This window comes from Eretmochelys imbricata, chromosome 18 (assembly GCF_965152235.1).
Source record: "Eretmochelys imbricata isolate rEreImb1 chromosome 18, rEreImb1.hap1, whole genome shotgun sequence".
NCBI lineage: Eukaryota > Metazoa > Chordata > Testudines > Cheloniidae > Eretmochelys > Eretmochelys imbricata.
In genome coordinates this window covers 710850-737274 of record NC_135589.1, presented here as the reverse complement: position 1 = coordinate 737274, position 26425 = coordinate 710850, and the positions used below count along the sequence as shown (strand labels likewise).

Below are 26425 nucleotides of genomic sequence, written 5' to 3'. Positions count from 1 at the left end.
GCTTGATGGCTGTGTGCTATGAGATACACAACGGCTCCTTGTGCCAGAAGAATTACAGTCAAAACTCACACCTTGCACACGATACTCATCAAGGAATTGTCAGAACCAAACAACGACTACAGGATCTGTATTGGTGGCCAGGGATGGACTCTCAAACTGAAGCACTCATAAAATCCCATGTCACTTGCCAAATGCATGATAAGACAGCAGTGACATGTATCCCTCCATTACAGCCTGTTCCTCTTCCTGAATCTGCATGGGGAAAAGTGGCAATTGACATTGTAAGGACCCTTTCATACTGCTCCAATTGACTGCCGTTATGCCATCACTTCAATAGACTATTTCAGTAAATGGCCCGAGGTAGCGTTTACATTGCAAATCTCTTTTGCTACAGTAATTAAGTTCCTCTCCAGTTTTTAGCAGGGAAGGTAACCCCAAAAACTGGTTTCAGATAATGGTAGTCAAATTACTTCCCTGGAGTTTGAAACTTTTCTAGCAGATGGGAACATTTTACACAGAAGGTCATCCCTATATTTCCCTCAAGCCAATGGGGAAATCAAACGGTTTAACAGAAGTTTGAAAGAGAGTTTGCAAATGGCTAAACTGGAAGGGCGATTGTGGATACCCTTCACTACTGATTTCTTGCAAGCATACTGGGCTACACGACATGCCACAACGCAAAGATCACCCGGAGAGTTACTGCATGGGAAACAGATGAATACTAAACTGAACGTTGCTGGATTGTTAAAGGCACGACCTGATGCCTCAACCGAGGATGATGTGAGAAAAACAGTTGAACAGAACCAAGCAAAGTATAAGGCTTTCACAGACAAGCGGTGGGGTGCTAAGAAACCAAAGTTTGAGTGCAGTTTCTTCATTAGAATATGAAAACGTGGAATTTTACACGAAGGGGACCATAAATTCACAGCTCCTCTTAAAATCATAGAGAAGAAGGGACCTTACACCTATCGACTTTCTGATGGGCGGGTATGGAATGCTTTTTATCTTGCACCTGCCTATGCACCAAGAGGAGATTATGCCAATACCCAGTCTGCATTGGATGACTTCACCATAGTATCAACACAACAAGACATTGCACTGGAACCGGGGCTTGAGAGACGGCCTGTCCGACCCAGACAACCACCTGTCTGGACTAGAGACTATGTTATGTAGTATCTACAGTGTTTTCAGTATAATATTTCTGCCAACAATATAGTGTCTTGTTTCATATTTGTTCCTGTGGTTAGAACAATGTTTATTTTAATTGGGAGAGTTTCTTAAGAGAGGAGGGAATGTGGTGTTTAGATGCTGCTTGTAATTATTAGAACTGGGAGCACTGGCTATTGGGAATCTGAAAGGACAGGAACAGGAAGTGGGGAGGGAGGGGAGTGAGAGCTACCAAGGTTGCAGCAGCAGCTTGGTAAAGAGGTTTCCACTTTAAAAATAAAGTTCTGTTGAAGTTTGTTAGTACCTTGCCTGGTTTCTACAACACTATTCTGGGCCACTTACCTGTGCAGTAACTCAATTCAGTCGGCACATAATGGTGGCAGAGACTACAGAGCATTTTCATGTACTACTAACTTCCAGTTAAAGAGGACGTAGCTACTAGCACCGTGAAAATACAGCACTAATTAGTGACAATCAGGAGCAACTGAGCACGCCGTGTGAGAGACCTGCACAGCTGGACTCTGTAAGAACTGCAGATAGCCAGATGCTCCCAACCCCCCCGTAGTACTTTAAGCAATATAATAATATTCCAAGGAATATAATAGTAAATTTTTCTCTGATTCAGAACAGATGTGGCCAGGTTACAATGCCTGGGGACAACTATTTGCCACTTTTAAAAATGACCCATCCTATCAAAGGAGATAGTGGAAGAGAACTGGAATACTAATACAAGGAAAGTGCTAGTAGTACAAGGGAAAGGAATTCCTTAGCCTCTGTGGGTGCATTTATGCTGCAATTAAGCACCTGTGCTGGCCTGGGTCAGCTGACTTGTGCGTGCAGAGCTCAGGCTGCAGGGCCGTAAAATTGCTGTGCAGACATTCGGGCTCGGGTTAGAGCCTGGGCTCCAGGATCCCATGAGAAGAGGGGGTTGACTGACCCAGTCCAGCCGCGGCTGTGCTGCGGGTCTTTTATTCCAGTGTAGACATACCCTGGGATGCCTTGTCAGCTCTTCTCTTGATCTTGTTTTTAGGTAGCTCTTTGCATCCCAAAGTATTTTCCAGCCTGTAAAATCCAATCCTGCTCTCATCCAAGTCCATGGCAAAATTTTCTTCACATTTTTTTAACATCCACATAATGCAGAAATATCTTCATCCAAAAGGGCACCCACCTCTGGAGTGGAACGCAGCAGTCATCAAACTTAGCATAGCATTACTTAGAACAGGAGGAAAAGTATTCTGTATCCAACAGAAACTTCCAGTGGGAGAATTTAAACTGGCAGAAAGTTACTAGCACTTGACAAATACAACAAAAAGGTGTGAATGTTTTTTAAATAAAAACACTGGTCCAGATCCCCATCAAGTGTAAACTGGCACAGCTCCACCGAAGCCAGCCGGAAATCTGGATCAGTAATGTTAACTGTATACACAATCCTTATTGGCACTTTAGACTTTCTTGCAAAGAACCAAAGAAAGATTAAGTCTCATGAATATCCTCAAATGTGTTTGCACCAGAGATTGTAATTATTTCTTGCTTATATTATCGTATCACTGAGGAGCCCCAGTCATGGCCCAGGATTCCATAGTGCTAGGGGCTGTACAGAGACAGAACAAAAGCTGTAAGTGCCACCATCTTGGATTTCTCCCCACATCCCTTCCATTAGTTTGTCATTCAGACAGAGAAAAGAAATAACGTAATGTGACTTCATGCCCTACAGATAATCAGCAGCAAATATTTTTCTGTCCACACAGGCTGAGCTCCAGTATATTCCTGTAAAGTGTCAATTGAACAAAAACTTGTAAAAATTGGTCTGCTTGCAAGTTACCTGCGAATGGGGAAGAGGCTCAATTAATTGGCAACATTTTTCCAGCAAATAGCCCAGCGCTGGTAACTTCCCATTTGTAATTAGTCCATGATACCAGAGTTAATATGTGATCCTCAAGATTGTAAGCCCTCCACAACAGGAATTGTATTTGTCTCTCTGTACAGCACGGAGCACAATGGGGCCTTGATCCTGACTGAGGCCTTTGAGTGTTCCAATAGTAGAAGTGTTCACTGAAAATAAATGAGCCAGTGCCTCACTTTTCACATCTCTTGTGAGAGCCCTCCTGCAGTACAGCATCCCCTAGCACTGTGAGGGGCCCTAGGTGAGCACTAGCTCCAGGAGAAGAGTCTGCCATGTCCCCCCTCCCACCCATGCCTGATCCTCAGAGGTTCAGAGTCTATTACAGTCCCTAGAGCCTGGCCTTTTAGCTCAAATTGTAGACATTTAGGCCTCTAATTCTGGAGGTCCCTGGTTCAATCCTGGTGTGTCAGCCAAGATGGCAGCCAATGACACTTCCTGTAGCACTTGGGCATCTCAGTCTCTGGCCAAGGGTTAACCAGGCCTTGCATAGCTTGCGTAATCTCTGTTGAGATTGCAGTCTACAATGGCATCGCTGTGCTTCTTGCTATTATTGTGCTAGGTTTCACTGGTGCATTATGTGTGGCTGTTCCTGTTACCTTTTATTGGCCTCTGTTGTGTTCTGCTTCAGCGGTGTTTCTCTGACCCTTCACCCTCATCAGTGGCTGGCGCTGCTCCTTGGGTACTAGTGTTGTCTGACCTTTTCTCCTGCCCATCCCTCTGAATGCAGCTCCCTTGTTCCCATGCACCATCTCAGGCCCTTGCCTGCAGAGTTTGTTCCTGTTAATAGGTGGGGGTGGGCCATGAGATATTGCTGCATCTTAATCTTTACCCCTTCCTGAAAGGAGATTACTCTAATCTCGGTCTAGTTCCTCCAAAACAATGAAGAATGGAGAAACTCTTTGAAAAGGGACTGTGTAGGGACTTAAACATCCCATTGTGCCAGTGAATTTCTGCAGGTGCCAGGCTCCAGGGCAGAAAGCGAGCTGACGTTCATCTGCTGCCAGGAGCTGTAACCTTGGGTGTCTTGCTACTGTTATCTACAGTATCTGTGCTGTGCACATGAACTGCGAGACAGTGCTGAGTCAGAGGTGCATAACTTTTGTTGTCCACACTCTGAAGTTTATTCCTTGCTGCATCTCTGAGGCATGCAGACTACAGAGGACAATGGCCTGACTGCTTAGCAGGAGCTCAGCTGTACAATAGGTCAGTGCAAAGATATTTCACCTGTGGCCAGCTCCTGTCTGACTGGAAAGGGAATGTCCTGTCTAACTGAGGAGACACACTAATGCACATCAAAGATACAACATGCCTCTAACTCTGCTCTGAGTAAGGGGCTCTGCAGCTAAACGCCAGTTTTCCAGAGAACTTGCATATCTTTCACCTGCTTCCTTCCCTGTCCTCTCCCAACTCTTAGCTGAACAACAGAAAGATATTCTTCTCTTGGAATAATCAGATCTGGCTGGAGTCCAGCGCCTCAGACACTTGGCGAAAAGCCAGCATATTCCAGTACCATGAACATGCATGGCATTTTACAAGGGCCCCTGCCCTGATGGGCTCTCAGTCCAAGCTAAGAGAGGAGGTGGAGAGGGAAAGGAGGACAGGGCTTGCCACAATAAAATCACATGGCTGCTTTGATTAAATGATGCAGGAGTTGGTGTGCCTCAAACTTTTTTTTGCTTGTAATGTCTCTTCCTTAGTGGTCAAAATCTGTTGGGGTGGGGGGGGAGGGAGAGCCTCTTGCAGGGCTGTGGTTACAATCCTTGTGTCACTTGGTATGCAAAATGCTAAGGTGATCAATAACCTTATCCACAGGTGGAGACTGGACACTGCTCTGTTCCAGTGTAGCAATTCTCCATTCCTAACTCCTACACACAGCACTGCATGGCTGCAGAGACTAGCCACACACACACACACGGTGGAGTTAAATTTGACAGTACATCAATTTAGGGTAAAAATGTTAGAGGGATTGTGTAATTATGCTAACAACAAGCATTAGAAATCCTGAATGAAAGTTGAGTTTAGATTTCTTTTAAGTGTAGCTTTAATTAAGATTTTCTTTAGCTTGAGTTGAGTTACTTATAACATCCCTGTAATGTGTTTTACCCTTCAGTTACTGATACATACACTCAATTAGTTATTGTGTTGCGGTGGCGCTTAGCAGCCCCAGCCACAGACCAGGACTCCATGGGGCTTGGAGCTGTACAAATTAGGGTGACCAGATGTCCCGATTTTATGGGGACAGTCCCAATATTCAAGGCTTTTTCTTATATAGGGACCCATTACCCCCCCACCCCCACCCCGTCCTGATTTTTCACACTTGCTGTCTGGTCACGCTAGTACAAATACAGAACAAAAAGAACTGACAATGTAAATACACTACATAGAATGCACACACTCAGCCTTCATCCCATCTTAACGTGGTTCTTGGGTTTTGTGGCCTGGGAATTTCCTTTTTTTATTATTATTATTATTAAAAATGTCATACATTAACACTGAACAGAAAACCAACAGGAGGTCTGCCATGTGCCATTTCTGATCGACTAACATTACATACTGCCAACCTTAATAGTTTTTAAATGGTAGAACTAAGGGCAGATTCAGCAGTGCACAAAAGCAGTACTGAGTAGCCAGCACACACTAGCCAGTTTACTGGGGTTTACCCCTGCCTAGCCAGAGCAACACCCCAACCGGAATATACTTGGGAATTTGGTCCTTAATTTGCCAGTGACTGATGGTCTGTGTTAGTGAGGCTGGTGCTATTTGAAGAGGGGTCAGGGCAAGCCCAGTCTCTAAGTCCCATTGGCTTTGTGTTTTAAGGGCTCCTGCTACACTCCTGCCTCAGTTTCCCTGGCAGTGCTGACTCAATTCCCAGTAGATCTGAGGCAGACACCTGTGCCCAGTAAAGTGTACTGCCACAATCCTTAGAAGAGCAGTGACAGTGAGGCCAAAATATCTACCAGTAAGAACTCCTGACACATGTCCTGTCACCACACCAGAGAGTCATTACAACCAATAGGGTTTATTGGATGCAAATTAGCTGGAGAGGAAAGGGGGTGATTGGCTCAGTTACCTCTATCACAGTGGCACCACTTAAGCCTGTCTGGAGACTACATAATCAGAAGAATTAGATACAATAGTTAAATAGCTTAATTACAACCTAATTTCTTACAGTATAGCCTATGCACAAGGTTTGAATTTAGTTTAATTATATGGAAAGCTTGAAGTGTCTGTGCTAATCCATTGTTAAGATCACTTGGGACAAAGAAGACTGCTGCAGGGCTGGCCTATTCTAGAAAATTAGGTTGACCCGGCGATGTCGCTCAGAGGTGTGAAAATCCATGCCCCTGACCAACAGAGTTAAGCTGACCTAAGGCTATGTGTAGACAGTGCTAGATTTACAGAAGAATTCTTCCATCCACCTAGCTATCGCCTCTTGGAGAGGTGAATTACCTATGCCCGTCCCATAAGAAGCTGTGAGATGCTAAATTTCTTGTAGGACTCGGTTTGTTTATTTAGCTCTGACTCATTACCAGACTCATTCTGTGCTCAGAGTCAGAGCCTGTCTACACCTGAAACGCCACAGCTCCACAGTGCCAGCGCTTCAGTGTAGAGGAGGCTGCTGCCTATGCTAACGGGAGGGCGTCTCCCGTCGCTGTAGTTAATCCACCTCCCCGAGAGGCAGTAGCTATGTGGACTGAAAAATTTTTCTCTCAACCTAGCGCTGTCTACACCGGAGGTTAGGTCGGCTTAACTATGTTGCTCAGGGGGTTGGATTTTTCACGCCCCTGAGCAATGCAGCTGGGTCAACCTAATTTTGTAGTGTGGACCGGGTCTAAGTGCTCTATGTTGGGGGAGAATACACCGCACAGAGATTGAATTCCTGCTTCAAGTGCAAAACTGTGCTCAACCCTAATGATGGCGTTGCAACAAATGCCTCCATGTTGTATGCATCCTGAAATATTTGAGATAGCAAAGTTCTCAGAGGGACCCTGGGGGAGCCATATTTGCTAGAGGATGCCCTTCTCCTTACTACTAAACTCACCTTGGAGTCTGAGTAGCAGCCATGTTAGTCTGTATCCGCAAAAAGAACAGGAATACTTGTGGCGCCTTAGAGACTAACAAATTTATTTGAGCATAAGCTTTCGTGGGCTACAGCCCACCTCATCGGATGCATGCTGTGGAAAATACAGTAGGACGATTTTATATACACAGAGAACATGAAACAGTGGGTGTTACCATGCACACTATAATGAGAGTGGTCAGTTAAGGTGAGCTATTACCAGCAGGAGAGAAAAAAAACCTTTTGTAGTGGTAATCAAGATGGGCCATTTCCAGCAGTTGACAAGAACGTCTGAGGAACAGTGGGGGGGCGGGGGGGAGGAAGGGGGAACATGGGGAAATAGTTTTACTTTGTGTAATGACCCATCCACTCCCAGTCTCTATTCAAGCCTAAGCTAATTGTATCCAGTTTGCAAATTAATTCCAATTCAGCAGTCTCTCTTTGGAGTCTGGTTTTGAAGTTTTTTTTGTTGAAATATTGCGACTTTTAGGTCTGTAATCGAGTGACCAGAGAGATTGAAGTGTTCTCCGACTGGTTTATGAATGTTATAATTCTTGGCGTCTGATTTGTGTCCATTGATTCTTTTACGTAGAGACTGTCCGGTTTGGCCAATGTACATGGCAGAGGGGCATTGCTGGCACATGATGGCGTATATCACATTGGTAGATGTGCAGGTGAACGAGCCTCTGATAGTGTTGCTGATGTGATTAGGCCCTATGATTGTGTCCTAATCTTCCTACTGTATTTTCCACTGCATGAATCTGATGAAGTGGGCTGTAGCCCATGAAAGCTTATGCTCAAATAAATTTGTTAGTCTCTAAGGTGCCACAAGTACTCCTGTTCTTTTCACCTTGGAGTGAAATTTTCAGCTTCCAAAACCTGAGTCAGGACCTCAAGAGTGCTCAGCATTCCCCTGAAGTCAATGGAAGACTTGCCAAATGGGAACAGAGTCAGGTCAGAACTGAACGCTCTTGGGATTCAACCACTAACATGCTTTTTCACCATTTACACTGTCGGCTATTGTTGCATTTTACCCAGCTTGAGCCATGAAGCTTGATTGTTTGGCTTCCTTTTCTGGCTCTTTGTGTTCAGTACAGAAGGGATGTGGACAAATTGGAGAGAGTCCAGTGGAGGGCAATGAAAATTATTAGGGGGCTGGGGCACATGACTTACAAGGAGAGGCTGAGGGAACTGGGGTTATTTAGTGTGCAGAAGAGAAGAATGAGGGGCAGCCTTCAACTACCTGAAGGGGGCTTCCAAAGAGGATGGAGCTAGGCTATTCTCAGTGTTGGTAGATGGCAGAACAAGAAGCAATGGTCTCAACTTGCGGTGGGGGTTGGATATTAGGAAACACTATTTCACTAGGAGGGTGGTGAAGCACTGGAATGGGTTATCTAGGGAGGTGGTGGAATCTCCTTCCTTAGAGGTTTTTAAGGCCTGGTTTGACAAAGCCTTGGCTGGGATGATTTAGTTGGTGTTGGTCCTGCTTTGAGCAGGGGGTTGCACTAGATGACCTCCTGAGGTCTCTTCTAACCCTAATTTTCTATGATTCTATCATTTTCCACAAGCACCTCATGCATAGCTAGGGATATCGACCTTTTCTGCAACAACCTTTGTCGTACTTAAGGGGCAAGTCAGAATTGTGATTGAGCCAGTTCCTTTGCAGCTCTCCGTGCTGTGTTAGCAAACCTATGAGGTTGCCTCACAGGATGTAGTCCTCTAGGACTGAGATCTGTTATTTCCATGCCTTGCTTAAGACAGTGACTTCAGACCCAGCTTGTGGGATGGGAAGCGTAGTCTGTAACCCATTCCTGCTCTCACAAATGCAGTGTGTTGTCGCTTGGTCTAGTGCTAAAGCAAAGGTGCCATTGGTCAGGAGCCAGGTGGCCGTAGCTGGAGCAAACAGACAACTTGGCAATAAACCTCCGTACTCAAAACCATCAACCGTCTTGTTGCTCTGAGTCCAACATGGACTGGGTCAATTCCAAGGGAATGCCATTCTCTTCTCCCCTGCCTGCCTCTCTCCCTCCCTCCGTTCATATTGAGGCCTTGCCTTTCCTCCGGCGGGCCAGGAGAGTCTGTCTCAGACTCACTGAGTGGTCAACAGACTTGATTCAGACCGACAAGCCCAAGGAGAGCCGTGTGTTTGAGCAGCCTGCAGTCTGCAGGGCTGTAATACAGGGGTCTGATTCCCGTGGTTGGGCTGGGTGTAAGATGGCTGGTGGTGACATGCAGGAGGTCAGACTAGATGATGTGGTAGTTCCTTCTGACCTTAAACACTGAAGACTCAGCCTTCCCTTCCCCAGGGAAAGCCCCTTTGCTCCCCGCTGGGCTGCAGTCCTCAGGTCTTGTAAACACTGCTCCTTCAACGGCCAGAGGAAACGGGTCCTCTCTGTGTCAGAGCAGCTACTGCCTCACCTGCATTTCCTGTTGCCTCCTGATGGTTTCTGCAGCTGGAGGGTGCTGCCAGAGTTGCCATCTTGGGTAGATGTTGCAGGGCAGGGCAAATGTTAAGCCCACTAGACGGTATTTCGCTGCCCTAGGTGCTTCCCACCCCGAACTGTCTGGAGGGGTGCCAGCTGGCATAGTGATGGTGCAGTGGCTACTGGCATGGAGAGGCAGGGCCCTGGAGGAGCAGATTTCCCACACCCAAGCTGGGCAGCTGGGCCACAGTTGTGCAGGTGTGGCAGGTCTCAGCTGCTGGAGGAGAGGCAGGGGCGTCTCTTAAAGAGGCAAACCACCTGAAACTGGGCTTTAGGAGCAGATGGACCAGAGCCCCACTGATGTGGCTGTTTGAGGGGTGGCCAATCCAAGGGGAGCCCCAAAGAATAAGCCTATATTTCCCCCAACACAGTCATGCATAGGAAATGACAGCCCAAGACAATTACTCTCAGTGCCTGTTTTAGATGCCTCTATGGCCTCTGTTACCACAGCATCTGTGCATCTCGCCACCTTTTATTTATCCTCCCACACCTGTGTGGGCAGGACTATTATCCCCATTGTACAGATGGGAAATGGAGGCACAGAGAGACTAAGGGCACGTCTACACCAAAAAAAAAAGGTATGTTATTAACTCGGGTTAGCCAGCTCAGGTTAAAATAGCAGTGAAGATGCAGCATCTCTGCTTTTAATGTGTGTTAGCAGCTCCAGTTAAAACCTATAGGGCAGCCTGAGATCGAACTCCAGCTGCCAAGTTAGTGTGTATTTTAACCCCAGTTAGCTCATCTGAGTTAAGAGGTCACCTTTGCACATAGTGTAGACATGCCCTGGCCTAAATGATTTAGCCAAGGTGACACAGAAAGCCTGTGACAAAACAGGGAGTTGAACCTGCCCGCCCCCCCGGCCAGCACTCTAATCACTGGATCATCCTTCCCCTCTGGGGTAGGTGGTACTGTCAAGAAAATCAACAGGGGATTTTTAAAAAAAACTCTGTTCCACAGTTAAGCTCGGTGGGTCAGCTCCTCAGCTGGCGTACGTTAGCAGAGCTGTAGTGATCCCTATGGCACTACCCCTATGCCCACCAGCAGAGCTCAGTCCCGGGCAGGCGACGTGGAAATAGTTTGCACTGGTGTGAAATCAAAACCCTGGATTTACCCACTCTGGATATTTTTTTGCAAATGTATTAAGCAGTAGGAATTGAACCCATGTCTTGAGCATCAAGCCACTAGATCAACCTTCCCCCCGGACTAGGGGTGACAACAGAAGAAGTACTATAGGGAACAGTACTGCCTGGGAACACTGTTGCCCTAATAGGTCTCTTCCATCTCTGGGCTCCAGGATTTTTTATTCAATGCCGCAGCACCATAAATACCCTGTCCCTATAGTCTTATGTGGCCCACATTAGGATAAAGCCTTCCATTGCATTGAAGTAAAGGGATTTGCCTAATCAGTTACTCATGAACCAGCAGGGAGCTCTGCAAAGCCATCCTGTGCATCCTATTCTTCAGTGTTTCCTTTATCTGACTTCCAGTCAAATGGAAGTGTTTAGGTAACAGCATGGAGGTAACAAAACACACAAGTGCATCCATCTCTGGCTTGGAGCACCTGCTGGGCAAGGGAGCTGGGCCTGAAGTTTCCAAGTGCCAGCCAAGCTCCTCCTCACCCAGCTGATGAAAACTACCCAAACACGTCTGACTGGGAACAGGTGATGATGGCTCTAGACTTGCCAACGTCTTGAAATATTCCAATTTCCAGTGTTCTGGGTGCATTTCCTCTGATTGTGCCTCCCTTCCTGTTAGGATTTCTGGTTAGTGCAGAGTTCTTTCGAGTTCCTAAGCTTTACATGGGCTCTTCCCCCTCCTTCTATCAACACTCCCCAAAGAATCTGGAGCTTTGCTGACCTGATAGAGACTTGTTCATAGCAATCTCAGTGCAGCACTGTCTGCATGTAGCACAGTTCCTGTGGCATTAGAAATAAGCGATGAGTTTTCAGACTATTTTAAATAAACTACCCCAGTTACCTTCCATCACTGGCACGTCTTCTGGGGGGGGGGGGGGGGGCAGGATCTGAACAGTATCACCTAAAATACAATTCTATAGAAACAGAAAAATATGAGGGGGGATGTTTTTCTTGGTAGCCCCAGTTCAAGGGATATTGACCTCGTGGGAAGGTGTAGACATTCCTGTCATCGGTGTGGGAGAGTAATTGGACTGATTCTTCCTTTTCCCTTCCTAGGTAAATTTCCGTGGCTCTGGGAACAGCAGGAGTTGCTGGACAGAACGCACTCACATTGAGAAGCGTCTCCTGGTCCTGATCGTGGTTCTAGCACTCAGCCTCTTGGCCTGTGTCTTAGCCCTGGGATTCCAGTACAGAGATAGTAAGTCCTTCATTTGCATGAGATCTGTGTATGGTAGCTGTAGGGTGACTGTGTGAAGAGCACTGATGGCAGCTGCTACAGAAGTGAGCCAGGGGTTACAGCTGAGCTCCTCATGGGCAGGTCAGATCACAAAATCCATTGCAACAATCGGCATCCTTGCTATAAGACTCGGAGGCCTCGGATTTGAAATGGGGATGAAGGCTAAAACACCTTCCCCTGCAGCAAGGGCCTTTCTGGGGCAGGGCTGAGAGATGCTGACAAATATGGCTGGAAGGAGGATTCTGTTCTGTGGGGCATCAGGCAACTCTTTGACTAGCACTGCACTCCTCTGGGTGGGACAGAGGGAAATAAAGGCTGCTTTGCAGACCTAGTTCAAGATGTGTAAAGAACTTGTGAACTCTTCCACCCATGTGAATTTAGGGACAACGTTCCCCTGGCTCTAGTCAGCCAGATTGTCCCTGGCATTGGTGGGAAGTGGCACCATGGTAAAATAAGAGGGACTTTAAGCCCTGTCATCCTGCATTGCTTGCCCCTTCAGTGAGCTGCTGTACGATAGTTTGGGAGCCCCGACTCCCTTTTTTTAAGGGATCTGAGACCCTAACTAAAGGAGGGAGGAAATGAGGAATAAGACTCACTTGCCAAGAGAAGTAGCCAAAAGGTCCAATTGTACATGTGCCTAGACACCGGAAGTGTCTTGTCCCATTGGGTTTGTCTCAGACTCTGCCCCACCTTGATGCCGAAGCCTTTCCAGCGAACTCTGTTTTCAACCCAAGGCAGCAGGACAAACTTTGGATGCCTCCAGGGTGACTTGTGGTCTGATGTTCTGCCCCTTCCCTTCCAGGGCCGTCCAAGTCATGTCTGACGGAAGCCTGCATCTCCGTGACCAGCTCCATCCTGAGCTCTTTGGACCGGACAGTGAGCCCCTGCGAGGATTTCTTCAAATATGCCTGTGGTGGGTGGATGAAGGGAAACCCCGTGCCCGATGGCCACTCGCGCTGGGGCACCTTCAACAACCTCTGGGAGCACAACCAGGCCATCATGAAGCACCTTCTAGGTGAGTGTCTGTCTTCTTATGTACCACCCGTGAGGCAAGGTGGCCATTCACAAGCAGAAGCGGAAAAGCAGCAGGAATCCAGGGACTGGGGCGATGCCCCTCGGCTGATCCTTCCTTGTGACTCTTGGGGTGCTGACTTGCCATCTCCATGAACCTGGATAGGCTGGTCCCAATAAAGATCCTACTCCTTCTGAAAGAGGTGAAGGTTACAACATTGCCTCAAGAGAACTGTAGTATCTGGGTAGTGCTCTCCCATGCTGTAAGATGGGCCTGGAACCAAGCAAGCGCTGCCAAACAATCTCTTCCCACCTCTCGAAAGTGCATGTTCTGCAGCTGGGTGGGACCAGCCCTGCAGCATCATTTCCCAGTGCTAACTTTGCCAGAAGCAAACTCTGCCTTGCATTCAAATGGCTCCTGGATCTTTTACTTCCAAAAAGTGGGGGGTTAGGAGAGGATGATTGCGATGCTATCTGCCAGTTGACAAGAGGGCAGTGGCTTGGGTTTTTGCTCCTGCTGGGTTTCCACAATAATTAAGGACATTAGTAGGAGCATTGCCAGCAGATCGAGAGAAGTGATTATTCCCCTCTATTCAGCACTGGTGAGGCCACACCTGGAGTATGGTGTCCAGTTTTGGTCCCCCCGACTACAGAAGAGATGTGGACAAATTGAAGAGAGTCCAGCAGAGGGCAACAAAAATTATTAGGGGTCTGGGGCACATGACTTACAAGGAGAGGCTGAGGGAACTGTGGTTATTTAGTCTGCAGAAGAGAAGACTGAGGGGGGATTTGATAGCAGCCTTCAACTTCCTGAAGGGGGGTTCCAAAGACGATGCAGCTCGGCTGTTCTCAGTGGTGGCAGATGACAGAACAAGGAGCAGTGGTCTCAAGTTGTAGTGGGGGAGGTTTAGGTTCGATATTAGGAAACACTATTTCACTAGAAGGGTGGCGAAGCACTGGAATGGGTTACCTAGGGAGGTGGTAGAATCTCCGTCCTTAGAGGTTTTTAAGGCCCGGCTTGACAGAGCCCTCCTGATATGATTTAGTTGGTGTTGGTCCTGCTGTGAGCAGGGGATTGGACTAGATGATCTCCTGAAGTCTCCTCCAATCCTAATATTCTATGATTTGGTCACAGAGGTCACAGATTCCATGACTTTAACAGACTTTTCCGTGAGTTCTTCAGTCTCAGCCCCTGGCAGTGGGGCTCAGGGAGGGAGCACCACCTCCGCCCTCTGACTCACCTCGGCGGGCCATCTCGCCTGTAGGTCAGTCAGTGTCAATGCCTCCACGCTCAGCGGAGATTTTTGGTTGCTCTGATCATATCCTGATTTTTGTACATTTTTACCATGGCTGATCAGTGAATTTTGCCTAATTTTACCATGACAAAAGCTTATCCATAATAATAATAAAAGTAGCCCCTATTCAAAGAACTAGGTGCCCTGACACATAACAAAATTAAAATTAACCAGCAGTATACTGTCTTCCCCCTGACACCGAGACCCAAGAGATCTGAATCTTTTAGAAAATACACAGCTTCCTCTCCCCTGCCCGCCACCCCCCACAGATCTAACCCACCCAGCACAGAAGTTTGCAACATGTCCCAAGGTTCCTGGAGGCATAGATATAGTATAGATGCACTGTGCAGCATGCCCTGAAGATCCAAATATCCAAGCTATTTCAGACCTGCGGACCCCTCACTAAGAAAGCTCAACTGCCAGCCCTCACTCTTTTAAATTAAGTGGATCCAGCATGAGTGGCTTTGCACACTGCAGCACTGAGGATATGGTGTGATGAGAGAGATTGCCCGTACTGAGTAGAAAAGTCCTGTCTGTTGTGAACCTGGGAGAGTGAGACAAGTTGCCCAAGAGAGAGATGGGAGTGTCTCTGGGGAACTGAGAATCCTGTGCTGGTGGAAGAAACTCTGAAGCAGTGGGGGTGCCAATCTGCAGGGGAGCATCCTCCAGCCCCCTGATGGGAGTGTTGAAGAGCAAGGGGCTACGGAGGATCCCATAAAACATGGCGCTCCCCCTGTGCAGCTCTCTGTAATTCTGCCAGGGCTTTGTCCTCTGATCTAACCCTTGGAACTCGGGCACCTCCCTGTCTGCACACTAAGGGAGTGCTCGCCACGTGCTGTGTGCCAGCAGCCTGCAGAGGGGTTAGCCTCTCTCCGGTGCCAGTTCCAGCCAGGGCAGGATGTGATCCAGCAGCTCAGATGTGGCGTCTGTGGGCTCAGCCAGGAAACCAGATCTTTCCAGTGTTTATTTTTCTTTACGCCCCCAGGATTTTTGTCTTTCGTGTTCATTGCTTTGTCTAGGATAGAGGAGAGTTTGCAGAGTGAGTTTGAGGCCCCGCCCCCTCACTGCGGAGAGAGCCTCTTTGTTTCATTAACCCAGGCGGGAGCCAAATGTGGAATTGCCAACTTGTTTTGAGGGGAATAACAATCCAGGCCAGGATCTTCTGTCCTTGATTCCAGACACTCCTGGCTAAGGAAGCCCCTTGGTATCTGGCCAGGACGGAGTTCATTGTCTCTTACCCGAAGCAGTGTTGAAATTCAGTGGCCCGGTAGGAAGCCCACTCTCCGTTAGCCTGAGCCCCTGTTGTGGGGCATTCTAGGGCTCCTCTCTGGATTCCAGGCCTAGCTTGTGCTCACACACACACACACAAGAGTCCAGTGTTTGATGGGTTTGCCCCAGCTGACCAGCCACAAACCCATTTTCATGTGGGCACATAGGTGGGGTATGAGGCCTGCAGTTCTGAGACACAGCTGCGGTTCTGCCCCACTTCAGGTCCCACATTCAGCTCTAGCAGGCAACTTTACTACACAGTGATACAGACTCAGTTTTGCTGGGGTAGCTGAGAAGGTAGCAATGGCTGCAGGGCCCTCATGGCTGAGACACTTGCTCCTTGGACATCTAGGAAAATCACTAACTCTGGACTTTCCCTCCCTCAATCATTATTTGCAAACCCTAATATCAAACCGTGTTTTGCTTATTGAGCTAGTCTGAGACAGGACCTGCCCCCAGCACAGGCTAGTCATTAGAATCACTAGAATACCAGGGTTGGAAGGCACCTCAGGAGGTCATCTAGTCCAACCCCCTGCTCAAAGCAGGACCAATCCCCAATTTTTGCCCCAAATGGCCCCCTCAAGGATTGAGCTCACAACCCTGGGTTTAACAGGCCAATGCTCAAACCACTGAGCTATCCCTCTCCCGTAGTCAGGTATCTTGGATTGAACTCCCAGCATATAAAACTAGAGTCTCTTCAGGCTAACGCCCAGTGCTCACTATGGCTGATGCTGGTGCAGGTTCAGAGGGGAGGCTGCTTGTGTCTCCCCTATACAGGATTTGGGGACAGGTCATGTGGCCCTGGGGCTGCCCCAACTTGTGCTGCTACTTCAATACCCCATGCAGCTTTCTTTGTAGGAGCATAGAACGACAGGGCACAAATCCACTCTGGCCGTCTCCCCTTTTCTCTGGCCACCTGCACCCTACTTTGGCTTGCCCCAGCACATCTCCTGCAGAGAAGGTGCTGTCGGTGTCAGGAGTAGGGGTTCTCCTGTGCTCAGTTGGGAGTTACTCCTGTCCTACAGCCCTTTTTGCAACAGCCTCACTCGCTCCACCAGTCCACAGAGGTGGCTTGGAGAATGGAGGAGAATTGCTGCCAGGTTTTTGGCTGGGGAAAGGGCCTCTCTTACATGTCTCTGCAGACTGAGAATGATAACTCTGCCTTCCTCCTGGGACCTCCAGCCTAGCATAGATCCTGCAGACATGGTCACAAGGTCCACATTATAGTAGAGGAACTTTTATCACTTGCAGCAGCAAACCCAGAAGTGGTCTTGCTCAAATGTTCTCTCCTCCTGCTCTAAAACTCCCTGCAAGCTTCCCCAGAGTGACTCGCTAGCCAGTTTGACCAAGAGCAGAATCTTGACCCCGTTAATAAAGTGGGTAGTGGACAGGAAAGAGTAATTCATGCTTCCCTGTAGCCCTCATTTCTCTGATTCTGGAACAGAGTGGGCTTTGCAGCATCCCCCTCTTTCTATGATGAAAACTTCTTGCCCAAGGATAGGGATAACTTGCAGTGAGAGGGAGATGGGGAATTCCTAAGGGAAATGCAGAGAGGAAGGTTAGGTGCGGACAGGGGATGTTATAATAAACGACTAAACAAGCACAAAATCTCAGCGGTGAGCTGCACAAGCTTAGTCTAGCCAGCCCCGTGAATTAATGGGTGGGTTAATGCAGTGGCTCTTAACTTTTCCAGTCTATTGTACCCCTTTCAGGAGTCTGCTTTGTCTTGCATATCCCAAGTTTCACCTCACTTAAAAACTACTTGTTTAAAAATCAGACATAAAATATAAAAGTGTCTCAGTACACTATTACTGAAAAATTGCTGACTTTCTCATTTTTACCATATAATTATCAAAGAAATCAATTGGAGTATAAATATTATACCTATATTTCAGTGTATAGTACATAGAGCAGTATAAACAAGTCATTGTCTGTATGACATTTTAGTTTTTCCTGACTTCCCTAGTGGTTTTTACGTATCCTGTTGTAAAACTAGGCAGATATCTAGTTGAGTTTATGTAGCCCCTGGAAGGGTTCTGCGTACCTCAGGGATACGTGTATCCCTGGTTGAGAACCACTGGGTTAATGAGTGCAAACCACAGTGACTATATGCAAGAAAAACATGTCCCTGCTGAGGCAGTACAATTGGCTCAAGGAGAGAAGAGGTTCATCTCTGTTGCCCCTGGTGACAGCAAAGCTGGCATCTGTCCCAAAGAATAGCCCCCATTCTAGGCTCCCATCATAGAATTGTAGAACTGGAAGTGACCTTGAGAGGTCATCTGGTCCAGTGCCCTGCCTCATGGCAGGACTAAGTATTATGTAGACCATCCCTGACAGGTGTTTGTCCAGCCTGCTCTTAAAAATCTCCAGATTCCAGAACCTCCCTGGGCAATTTATTCCAGTGCTGAATCACCCTGACAGTTTTTCCTAATGTCTAACCAATCATGAGGTTACATTTGCAGCCAAGCCCTATTGGGGCTGGGGGATATGGAGTGCTGGCTTTTGGTGGCATGTATCCACATAGTGTGGCTCTACCTGGCATGAACCTGAGCTGGCTTAAACGTCCCACCAGCAGAGAAAGTCAAGCCTTTGTGACTGCCCATGACTTTGCTGTTGATTTCTAATCTGTACAACTCCTCCTTGCCAGGTGCAGCTTTCTGTGCTAAGAGTAAGGCTGCCAAAGAAAAACAGGGAAGTGACTTTCAACCAGACACAAGAGAGCTACCTGCAGCTGGGTGCTGATGGCTTCCATGGGCTTTATCATAGATCCATGCTGATCTCTGCATGCTCTCAGCATGTGAAAGGAGAAGTGGGAAAATTGCATCTGTACAGCTGCAGCCCTCAGGGCAGTGTTTGTGCAGACTTTGAGCAAACAAATGGGTCCTTATCAATGCTATTGACTCAAAGAACCAGGCTGGTTCTGACGATAATTATCTGTAGGAGGATAGTGAGGAAGTTCTTGCTTCATTGGAGAGATGTGGTACAGGTCTGTGTTCCTCTCGTCTCTGATCCATTGCAGACTGCATGGTACATTTTGCACTTAGTGTCAGGGTCACAGTGGATATGCCACATACCAAGTGGACTGAAAAGGGATATAGCATCAAGCAGAGCAGTTCTGCATAGGATTGTTTTTTTAATTTAAAGGGACCTGAGATAGTAAAAACATGCAGGCAGGTTCCAGGTTGCATCTGGGGTTTGTGTAATCGCTGCAGATCTCTAATTTAAAACAAAATTCAGTTACACAACAGAGCAAAACATTAGTTATAACATTTCAGGGCGGTTGCAGCCATCGGAGAAATCCGACCTGCTAATGTTAAATGAAACCGTCAGTGCTAATAACAAACACATGTGCTGGAGACAAGACTCCCATTGCTGTCCCAAAACTGCTGCTCTAGACCTACACAGTCTGTGTTCCATAGCTTCTGCGGGCTTGGCAAGAAATGCCCCCCAGATCACAAACTGTTATGACTGGGACCATCGGGGTGGCTTGAGGGTAAATTTTAGGTAGCAAGGAAACCAGTTCAGAATAGGCAGCAGGAAGGCAGAGCTAGCTTGGGAACCTAATTGTCAGTCTTCTGTCACTGGGATTAGGCACTAAGAAATCCATCCCAGCTGAGGCTACTAGCCATGCCTGGTGCCTACAGGGGGCAGGTGCTGCACAGCTCAAACGAGCATCTCAAAGTTTAGCTAGGTTGCGGAAGGCAACTCCTTCCCAAAGAGGGAAGGTAGGAGCATGGGGTTACTCCATTCCCACAGAGTTCCAGTAATCCACAGCAGTTTATTCTATTTGGTTTTATTTTTGTTGTATCCATACATACAAACCCACTGATTCCATGACTGTTACAGGCTGTGGCATGCACAAAGCGATGTGAGTTCTTCTCTGCTGGATAGAGCCCTAAGAATATATAGAATGTAGCCACAATTCATCTTAGATGGGATGCATTTATTAATGGGTTCCAGCTTGATCTCTGTTATTTACCACTGTCTTTTGCTCCCTGTTTGAAACATTTTGCATCACACAGAGCCATCTAGTGACTGAATCATATATTGCAAGTAAACATAGCCTTACAGGGTGAGGATTCTGTTATTATAGTTGTTAATCATTATTCTTATTTATATTTGTCATAAATATAAAGGGAAGGGTAACCACCTTTCTGTATACAGTGCTATAAAATCCCTCCTGGCCAGAGGCAAAGTCCTTTTACCTGTAAAGGGTTAAGAAACTAAAATAACCTCAAAAAGAAAAGGAGTACTTGTGGCACCTTAGAGACTAACCAGTTTATTTGAGCATGAGCTTTCGTGAGCTACAGCTCACTTCATCAGATACATACCGTGGAAACTGCAGCAGACTTTATATATACACAGAGAATATGAAACAATACCTCCTCCCACCCCACTGTCCTGCTGGTAATAGCTTATCTAAAGTAATCGTCAGGTTAGGCCATTTCCAGCACAAATCCAGGTTTTCTCACCCTCCACCCCCCCACACAAATTCACTCTCCTGCTGGTGATAGCCCATCCAAAGTGACAACTCTTTACACAATGTGCATGATAATGAAGTTAGGCCATTTCCTGCACAAATCCAGGTTCTCTCACTCCCTCACCCCCCTCCAAAAACCCACCCCCATACACACACAGACTCACTCTCCTGCTGGTAATAGCTCGTCCAAACTGACCACTCTCCAAGTTTAAATCCAAGTTAAACCAGAACATCGGGGGGGGGGAGGAAAAAACAAGAGGAAATAGGCTACCTTGCATAATGACTTAGCCACTCCCAGTCTCTATTTAAGCCTAAATTAATAGTATCCAATTTGCAAATGAATTCCAATTCAGCAGTTTCTCGCTGGAGTCTGGATTTGAAGTTTTTTTGTTTTAAGATAGCGACCTTCATGTCTGTGATTGCGTGACCAGAGAGATTGAAGTGTTCTCCGACTGGTTTATGAATGTTATAATTCTTGACATCTGATTTGTGTCCATTTATTCTTTTACGTAGAGACTGTCCAGTTTGACCAATGTACATGGCAGAGGGGCATTGCTGGCACATGATGGCATAAATCACATTGGTGGATGTGCAGGTGAACGAGCCTCTGATAGTGTGGCTGATGTTATTAGGCCCTGTGATGGTGTCCCCTGAATAGATATGTGGGCACAATTGGCAACGGGCTTTGTTGCAAGGATAAGTTCCTGGGTTAGTGGTTCTGTTGTGTGGTATGTGGTTGTTGGTGAGTATTTGCTTCAGGCCAGAAGTTACCTACTACAGGACAGGCCTAACAAAGAAAATAACAGAACGCCACTAGCCGTCACCTTCAGCCCCCAACTAAAACCCCTCCAACGCATTATTAAGGATCTACAACCTATCCTAAAGGATGACCCAACACTCTCACAAATCTTGGGAGACAGGCCAGTCCTTGCCTACAGACAGCCCCGCAACCTGAAGCAAATACTCACCAACAACCACATACCACACAACAGAACCACTAACCCAGGAACTTATCCTTGCAACAAAGCCCGTTGCCAATTGTGCCCACATATCTATTCAGGGGACACCATCACAGGGCCTAATAACATCAGCCACACTATCAGAGGCTCGTTCACCTGCACATCCACCAATGTGATTTATGCCATCATGTGCCAGCAATGCCCCTCTGCCATGTACATTGGTCAAACTGGACAGTCTCTACGTAAAAGAATAAATGGACACAAATCAGATGTCAAGAATTATAACATTCATAAACCAGTCGGAGAACACTTCAATCTCTCTGGTCACGCAATCACAGACATGAAGGTCGCTATCTTAAAACAAAAAAACTTCAAATCCAGACTCCAGCGAGAAACTGCTGAATTGGAATTCATTTGCAAATTGGATACTATTAATTTAGGCTTAAATAGAGACTGGGAGTGGCTAAGTCATTATGCAAGGTAGCCTATTTCCTCTTGTTTTTTCCTCCCCCCCACCCCCAGATGTTCTGGTTTAACTTGGATTTAAACTTGGAGAGTGGTCAGTTTGGACGAGCTATTACCAGCAGGAGAGTGAGTCTGTGTGTGTATGGGGGTGGGTTTTTGGAGGGGGGTGAGGGAGTGAGAGAACCTGGATTTGTGCAGGAAATGGCCTAACTTCATTATCATGCACATTGTGTAAAGAGTTGTCACTTTGGATGGGCTATCACCAGCAGGAGAGTGAATTTGTGTGGGGGGGTGGAGGGTGAGAAAACCTGGATTTGTGCTGGAAATGGCCTAACCTGACGATTACTTTAGATAAGCTATTACCAGCAGGACAGTGGGGTGGGAGGAGGTATTGTTTCATATTCTCTGTGTATATATAAAGTCTGCTGCAGTTTCCACGGTATGTATCTGATGAAGTGAGCTGTAGCTCACGAAAGCTCATGCTCAAATAAACTGGTTAGTCTCTAAGGTGCCACAAGTACTCCTTTTCTTTTTGCGAATACAGACTAACACGGCTGTTACTCTGAAACCAGTCAAAAAATAACCTCACTGGCACCTCACCAAAATGACCAGTGAGGAGACAAGATACTTTAAAATCTGGGGGGGGGGAAGGGTCTGTACATGTGTGATGCTTTTGCCGGGAACAGAAAAGGAATGGAGTCTTAGAACTTAGTAAGTAATCTAGTTAGATTGCATTAGATTTCTGTTTTGTTTAAATGGCTGGTAAATAAGCTGTGCTGAATGGAATATATATTCCTGTTTTTGTGTCTTTTTGTAACTTAAGGTTTTGCCTAGAGGGCTTCTCTATGTTTTGAATCTGATTACCCTGTAAGGTATTTACCATCCTGATTACAGAGGTGATTCTTTTACCTTGTCTTTAATTAAAATTCTTCTGTTAAGAACCTGATTGCTTTTTCATTGTTCTTAAGATCCAAGGGTTTGGGTCTGTGTTCACCTATACAAATTGGTGAGGATTTTTATCAAGCCTTCCCCAGGAAAGGGGGTGTAGGGCTTGGGGGATTTTGCAGGGAAAGATGTCTCCAAGTGGGCTCTTTCCCTGTTCTTTGTGTAACACTTTGGTGGTGGCAGCATAAGGTCCAAGGACAAAAGGTAAAAGTTTGTACCTTGGGGAAGTTTTAACCTAAGCTGGTAAGAATAAGCTTAGGGGGTCCTTCATGGAGGTCCCCACATCTGTACCCTAGAGTTCAGAGTAGGGAAGGAACCTTGACAGTATTGCTCTACAGCCTTCTTGTTCTCACTATCTTTATTTTCTAGATTAGTTCTTAAACTAAATGCTTCACTTAATTACAACACAAAAAATCTCCTCTTTGCCTGAAAGGAGGGCTGGGGGGCATTTAAATCATTTACATTCTCCGTTGTTCATATCCTTTTTGATACATTTTCTCCCCCACCCCTAACTGTCCTCATTGCTGATTGTCTGTCCTACCTTAGGAAGGGTGGGTGTGAGGCAATTTCTAAAAGAATTTGAAGCTAAATGGACTCTGTCTTACATCAGCCTTTCTTGTGGGCTGCCTGCACTATGGCCAGTGGAGTTATTTTCATAGATTTCAGGCCAGAAGGGACCATTAGATCAGCTAGTCTGACTTCCTGCATCACACAAGCCAGAGAATTCCACTCAGTTGCCCCTGTAATGAGTAATAATTTGGGTTTGACTAAAGCATCTCCCAGAATGGATCCAGTCTTGATTTGCAGATTTAAATTGGAGAATCCACCACTCCCCTTGGGAGTTGGTTCTAGTGGTTAATCACCCTTCTTGTTAAATGTGTGTGCCTTATTTCTTATTTGAATATGTCTGGATTTAATTTACAGTCATTTGTTCTTGTTCTGCCTTTCTCCGCTAGATTAAAAAGCCCTTCGTTGCTGGTGTTTTCTTCTTGTGAAGCTGTGCATACCTAGTCACTTCTTTTTGATAAGCTAAACAGATGGAGCTCCTTCCATCTCTCCCTGTAAGGCATTGTATCCAGCTTTCTAATCATTTTTGTGGTTCTGCTCTATATCCTCTCCCAACTTTTCAATATCCTTTTTAAAACGTAGACACCAGAACTGGATGCAGCATTCAATTATTGGTCTCACAAATGCTGTATAGAGAGGTAAAATTACCTCCCAGCTCTGACTCACTGCGTTGTTGATACAGGCAAGGATTCTATTAGTGCTTTTTGCCACAGCATTGCAGTAGGATCTCAAGTTCTGATGTTTGAAAAGGATGTAGAGATCATAGTGGACAGCATCACTGCTTTGCAGGCTGCAGTCCTGTATTCAATAGGACCTGCCTGTGCGTTTTTTTCCCCCAGATGTCGGATTTAGGTTGACAGAGTGATGGAGTTCTAGGGAGGGAACCTTAACAGATTGTAGAAGCTAGAAACAGCAAACATCTATTGGGCCATGCCATCCATCCAGTCCAGAAAGACCACTGCAAAATTGTTCCCTGTAGGGTGTGTTCTAGTGCTTTGTCCATTTAATTTTAAAATCTTTCATAGTTGAGAGGTTGGATTATTCAAAGGATGTTCCCTGGTGGATTCCAATTGGTTATAAAGCTGCCCAGACTGTAGGTCCTAAATCTGAGAGAAAGTGTGTGGGTGCATGTCCCTTTGACTAGTGGATGGCTGCTCAGAGAGACCTACCCTTTTATGGCTTCCTTTTTAAGGCCTGTCCTAAGTATCTTGCTCTGGCCTGAAGGAGAGTTTATTATCTGTCTTTCAGGGAGCTGCTTGCAGACTTGGGGATCTTATTATGCAAATAAATGAGAGCTAACAAGAAACCTAGCCCCAGGAACACAGCGCGCTTACAGTCAGTTCAGCAACGGGAGCCAGCCCATCTGCAGAACTTTCAAGGGCTTCTGGGAAAGGCCTTTTGTTTTGCTTTCCTGGTCTTGCTTCTCCAAAGGGCGAGCCCCGCCACTGCAGTGTGTGGAGACAGGACCAGGCAGCCAGAGACACAAATGAGCACCCCATTTTGGCAGGTTGGAATTGCTGAACTTCAAATGCCCTGGTGCATCTCCAGTAGCAGATGAAACAACACAACAAAGAGCTCCCGCATGGAGCTTTTGCTCCCTCAACTGCCACTTCCCAGGCAAAGGAGCTGGCGTGGGCCTGGTGCTGGGGAACGGTTCCCATGGCAATGGAGGCACTTCGTTCCCTGGGCTCTGAGAGCCTTTCCCAGATCTGGCTTTCTCCAGCTCACACAAGTGGGTTGTGTTTGGTTGTTGTAGCACACAGATGTGCAAGTGTTCGGCTACTGTCTCCCTGACTTCCTTCTCAACCCTCAGGGAGAGATCTGTCACTGTCACAGCTTTGATAACTCCCTCTGCCCCACACCTCTGTAGACCTGCCACATGCCTCCTGTTCTTCCAGCTCCAGCGGACGAAGGCCTTCTTCAGTGAGGGCCAGGCTTGTGTTAAGTGTAAGCAGGCTCCGATGCAGCTATTGCTTAACGCACGTCGGCACATCCATGATTCACACCGTTGCCTGCTGTGCTGAGTAGCAGGGTTAGCACAGGCTGGGGAAATCCACTTTCCCGTGCTCTCTTCCGCCAGGGAGAGCACGATTGGGAGCGGCTTTCACCCCTGGAGCCAGAGAACCCTTCCAAGTGACTCCCCATTGCTCAGTCAGAGTGCTCTCCTCCACCCTCTCCAGTCAAGCAGGTTTCCATCACAGGTCACCTGTTCTCCCCTCTGACGCTGATAGGAGTTCTCAGGGGGACATCACACTTGAGTTCCTCTTCAGTGCAGCTGCGTAGCTCATGGTGGATCATGCCAGAACAGCCCGCAGTGCCATGTTTAGATAGATCTGGAGCTGGGGCCCAGCGTAGAGGTAATTGAGTAGGAAGTCACCCCAGTATTATTTCTGTGTAAGATATTGCCGTCTACATTGCCTTTTCTATGGATGAGTCTAGTGAGGGGGCCTTTTAAGAGATTTGAACACTGGGCATCTCCATCTCCAGTAGACAAGTGGTGACTTCAGTGTCAGGTGTCCTTCTGCCCTCCCTTCTGTCGGAGCCAGCAGGTTACCATCCAGAAGGGCCTTCTAAACTATTTCTTGCTGCTCCCTTTACAAGCAGCATCTTGCTCACTCTCTGTTATGCAAAAAGCACCTTCCAGCTGATACAAGCCTTAGCCCAGCCCCTACTGGTGTTTGCAGGGGAGGCTCACCTAGCAGACTGCTGTCTACAGGCCAGGGAGTCACCGGAAGTACTGCTGGGGTTGCATGTGGGATGCATGTGTGCCAAGCCCAGCCGCTGAATGATGGGGACTCCCTGACTTGGTTACATCTGCCCTATTGTCTGGCTAGCACCCTCTTCGCTGCCCCACCTCTTCCTCGTCTCTGGATGCTGAGTTCCATAAGGGAAACAATTGCACCCAGCAGTGTATGGGCTTCAGCTGTGTATGTGACTAGCTGCCTAGAAACCGAGATGAGAACAGGCTTATGGGAGCAGTTTCCCTCTCATCCTGGGTTATTGGAATAATCTCTGTTGTTTAATCTGGCTGCTCCAGTCCCTGTGACTCTCAGCAGGAGGGACTGCTGGGGACAGCATATAGGACTGCCGGCTGCAGAGGAGGTCTGTTACTTTGGCTGGCAGTCCTGAGTATCTACCCCCGTGGTGTTTCCCCCCAGAATGATCATTATAAGGCAGTGGGGGTTTCCCACTGGGGCTAGAGCAAAGGAGTGGAGGGACTTCAAAAACGCTCAGTGTAGGCAAGGCCTATGGGAGCAATGGGGGATTGTTTCTCAAGGATCAGTCTCTGAAGCTGGAGGAGGTGGAAGACTGGGGACTCCAAATCAGAGATGACCCTTGGAAAACAGAGAGCCTTCCTGGAGAACTGTGGCCCTGCCAGCACTTGAAAGCTATAAATGGGGATATTGAGGGAGAGGGAAATACTTTCATTGATCTGGGAGAGCTCTTC

The 26425-nt window shown here is 47.1% G+C and overlaps 1 protein-coding gene across 4 annotated transcripts in view; it reads left to right on the top strand.

Annotated features, from left to right (window-relative positions):
• ECE1 (endothelin converting enzyme 1) overlaps positions 1-26425 on the top strand; it is a 119061-nt gene that overhangs the window by 60735 nt on the left and 31901 nt on the right. For all 4 annotated transcript variants that reach the window (XM_077837228.1, XM_077837229.1, XM_077837227.1 and 1 more), the window contains 2 exons: positions 11806-11947; positions 12789-13001. In XM_077837228.1, coding sequence (XP_077693354.1) covers positions 11806-11947; positions 12789-13001 — 355 coding nt within the window. The remainder of the gene's footprint in view (positions 1-11805; positions 11948-12788; positions 13002-26425) is intronic.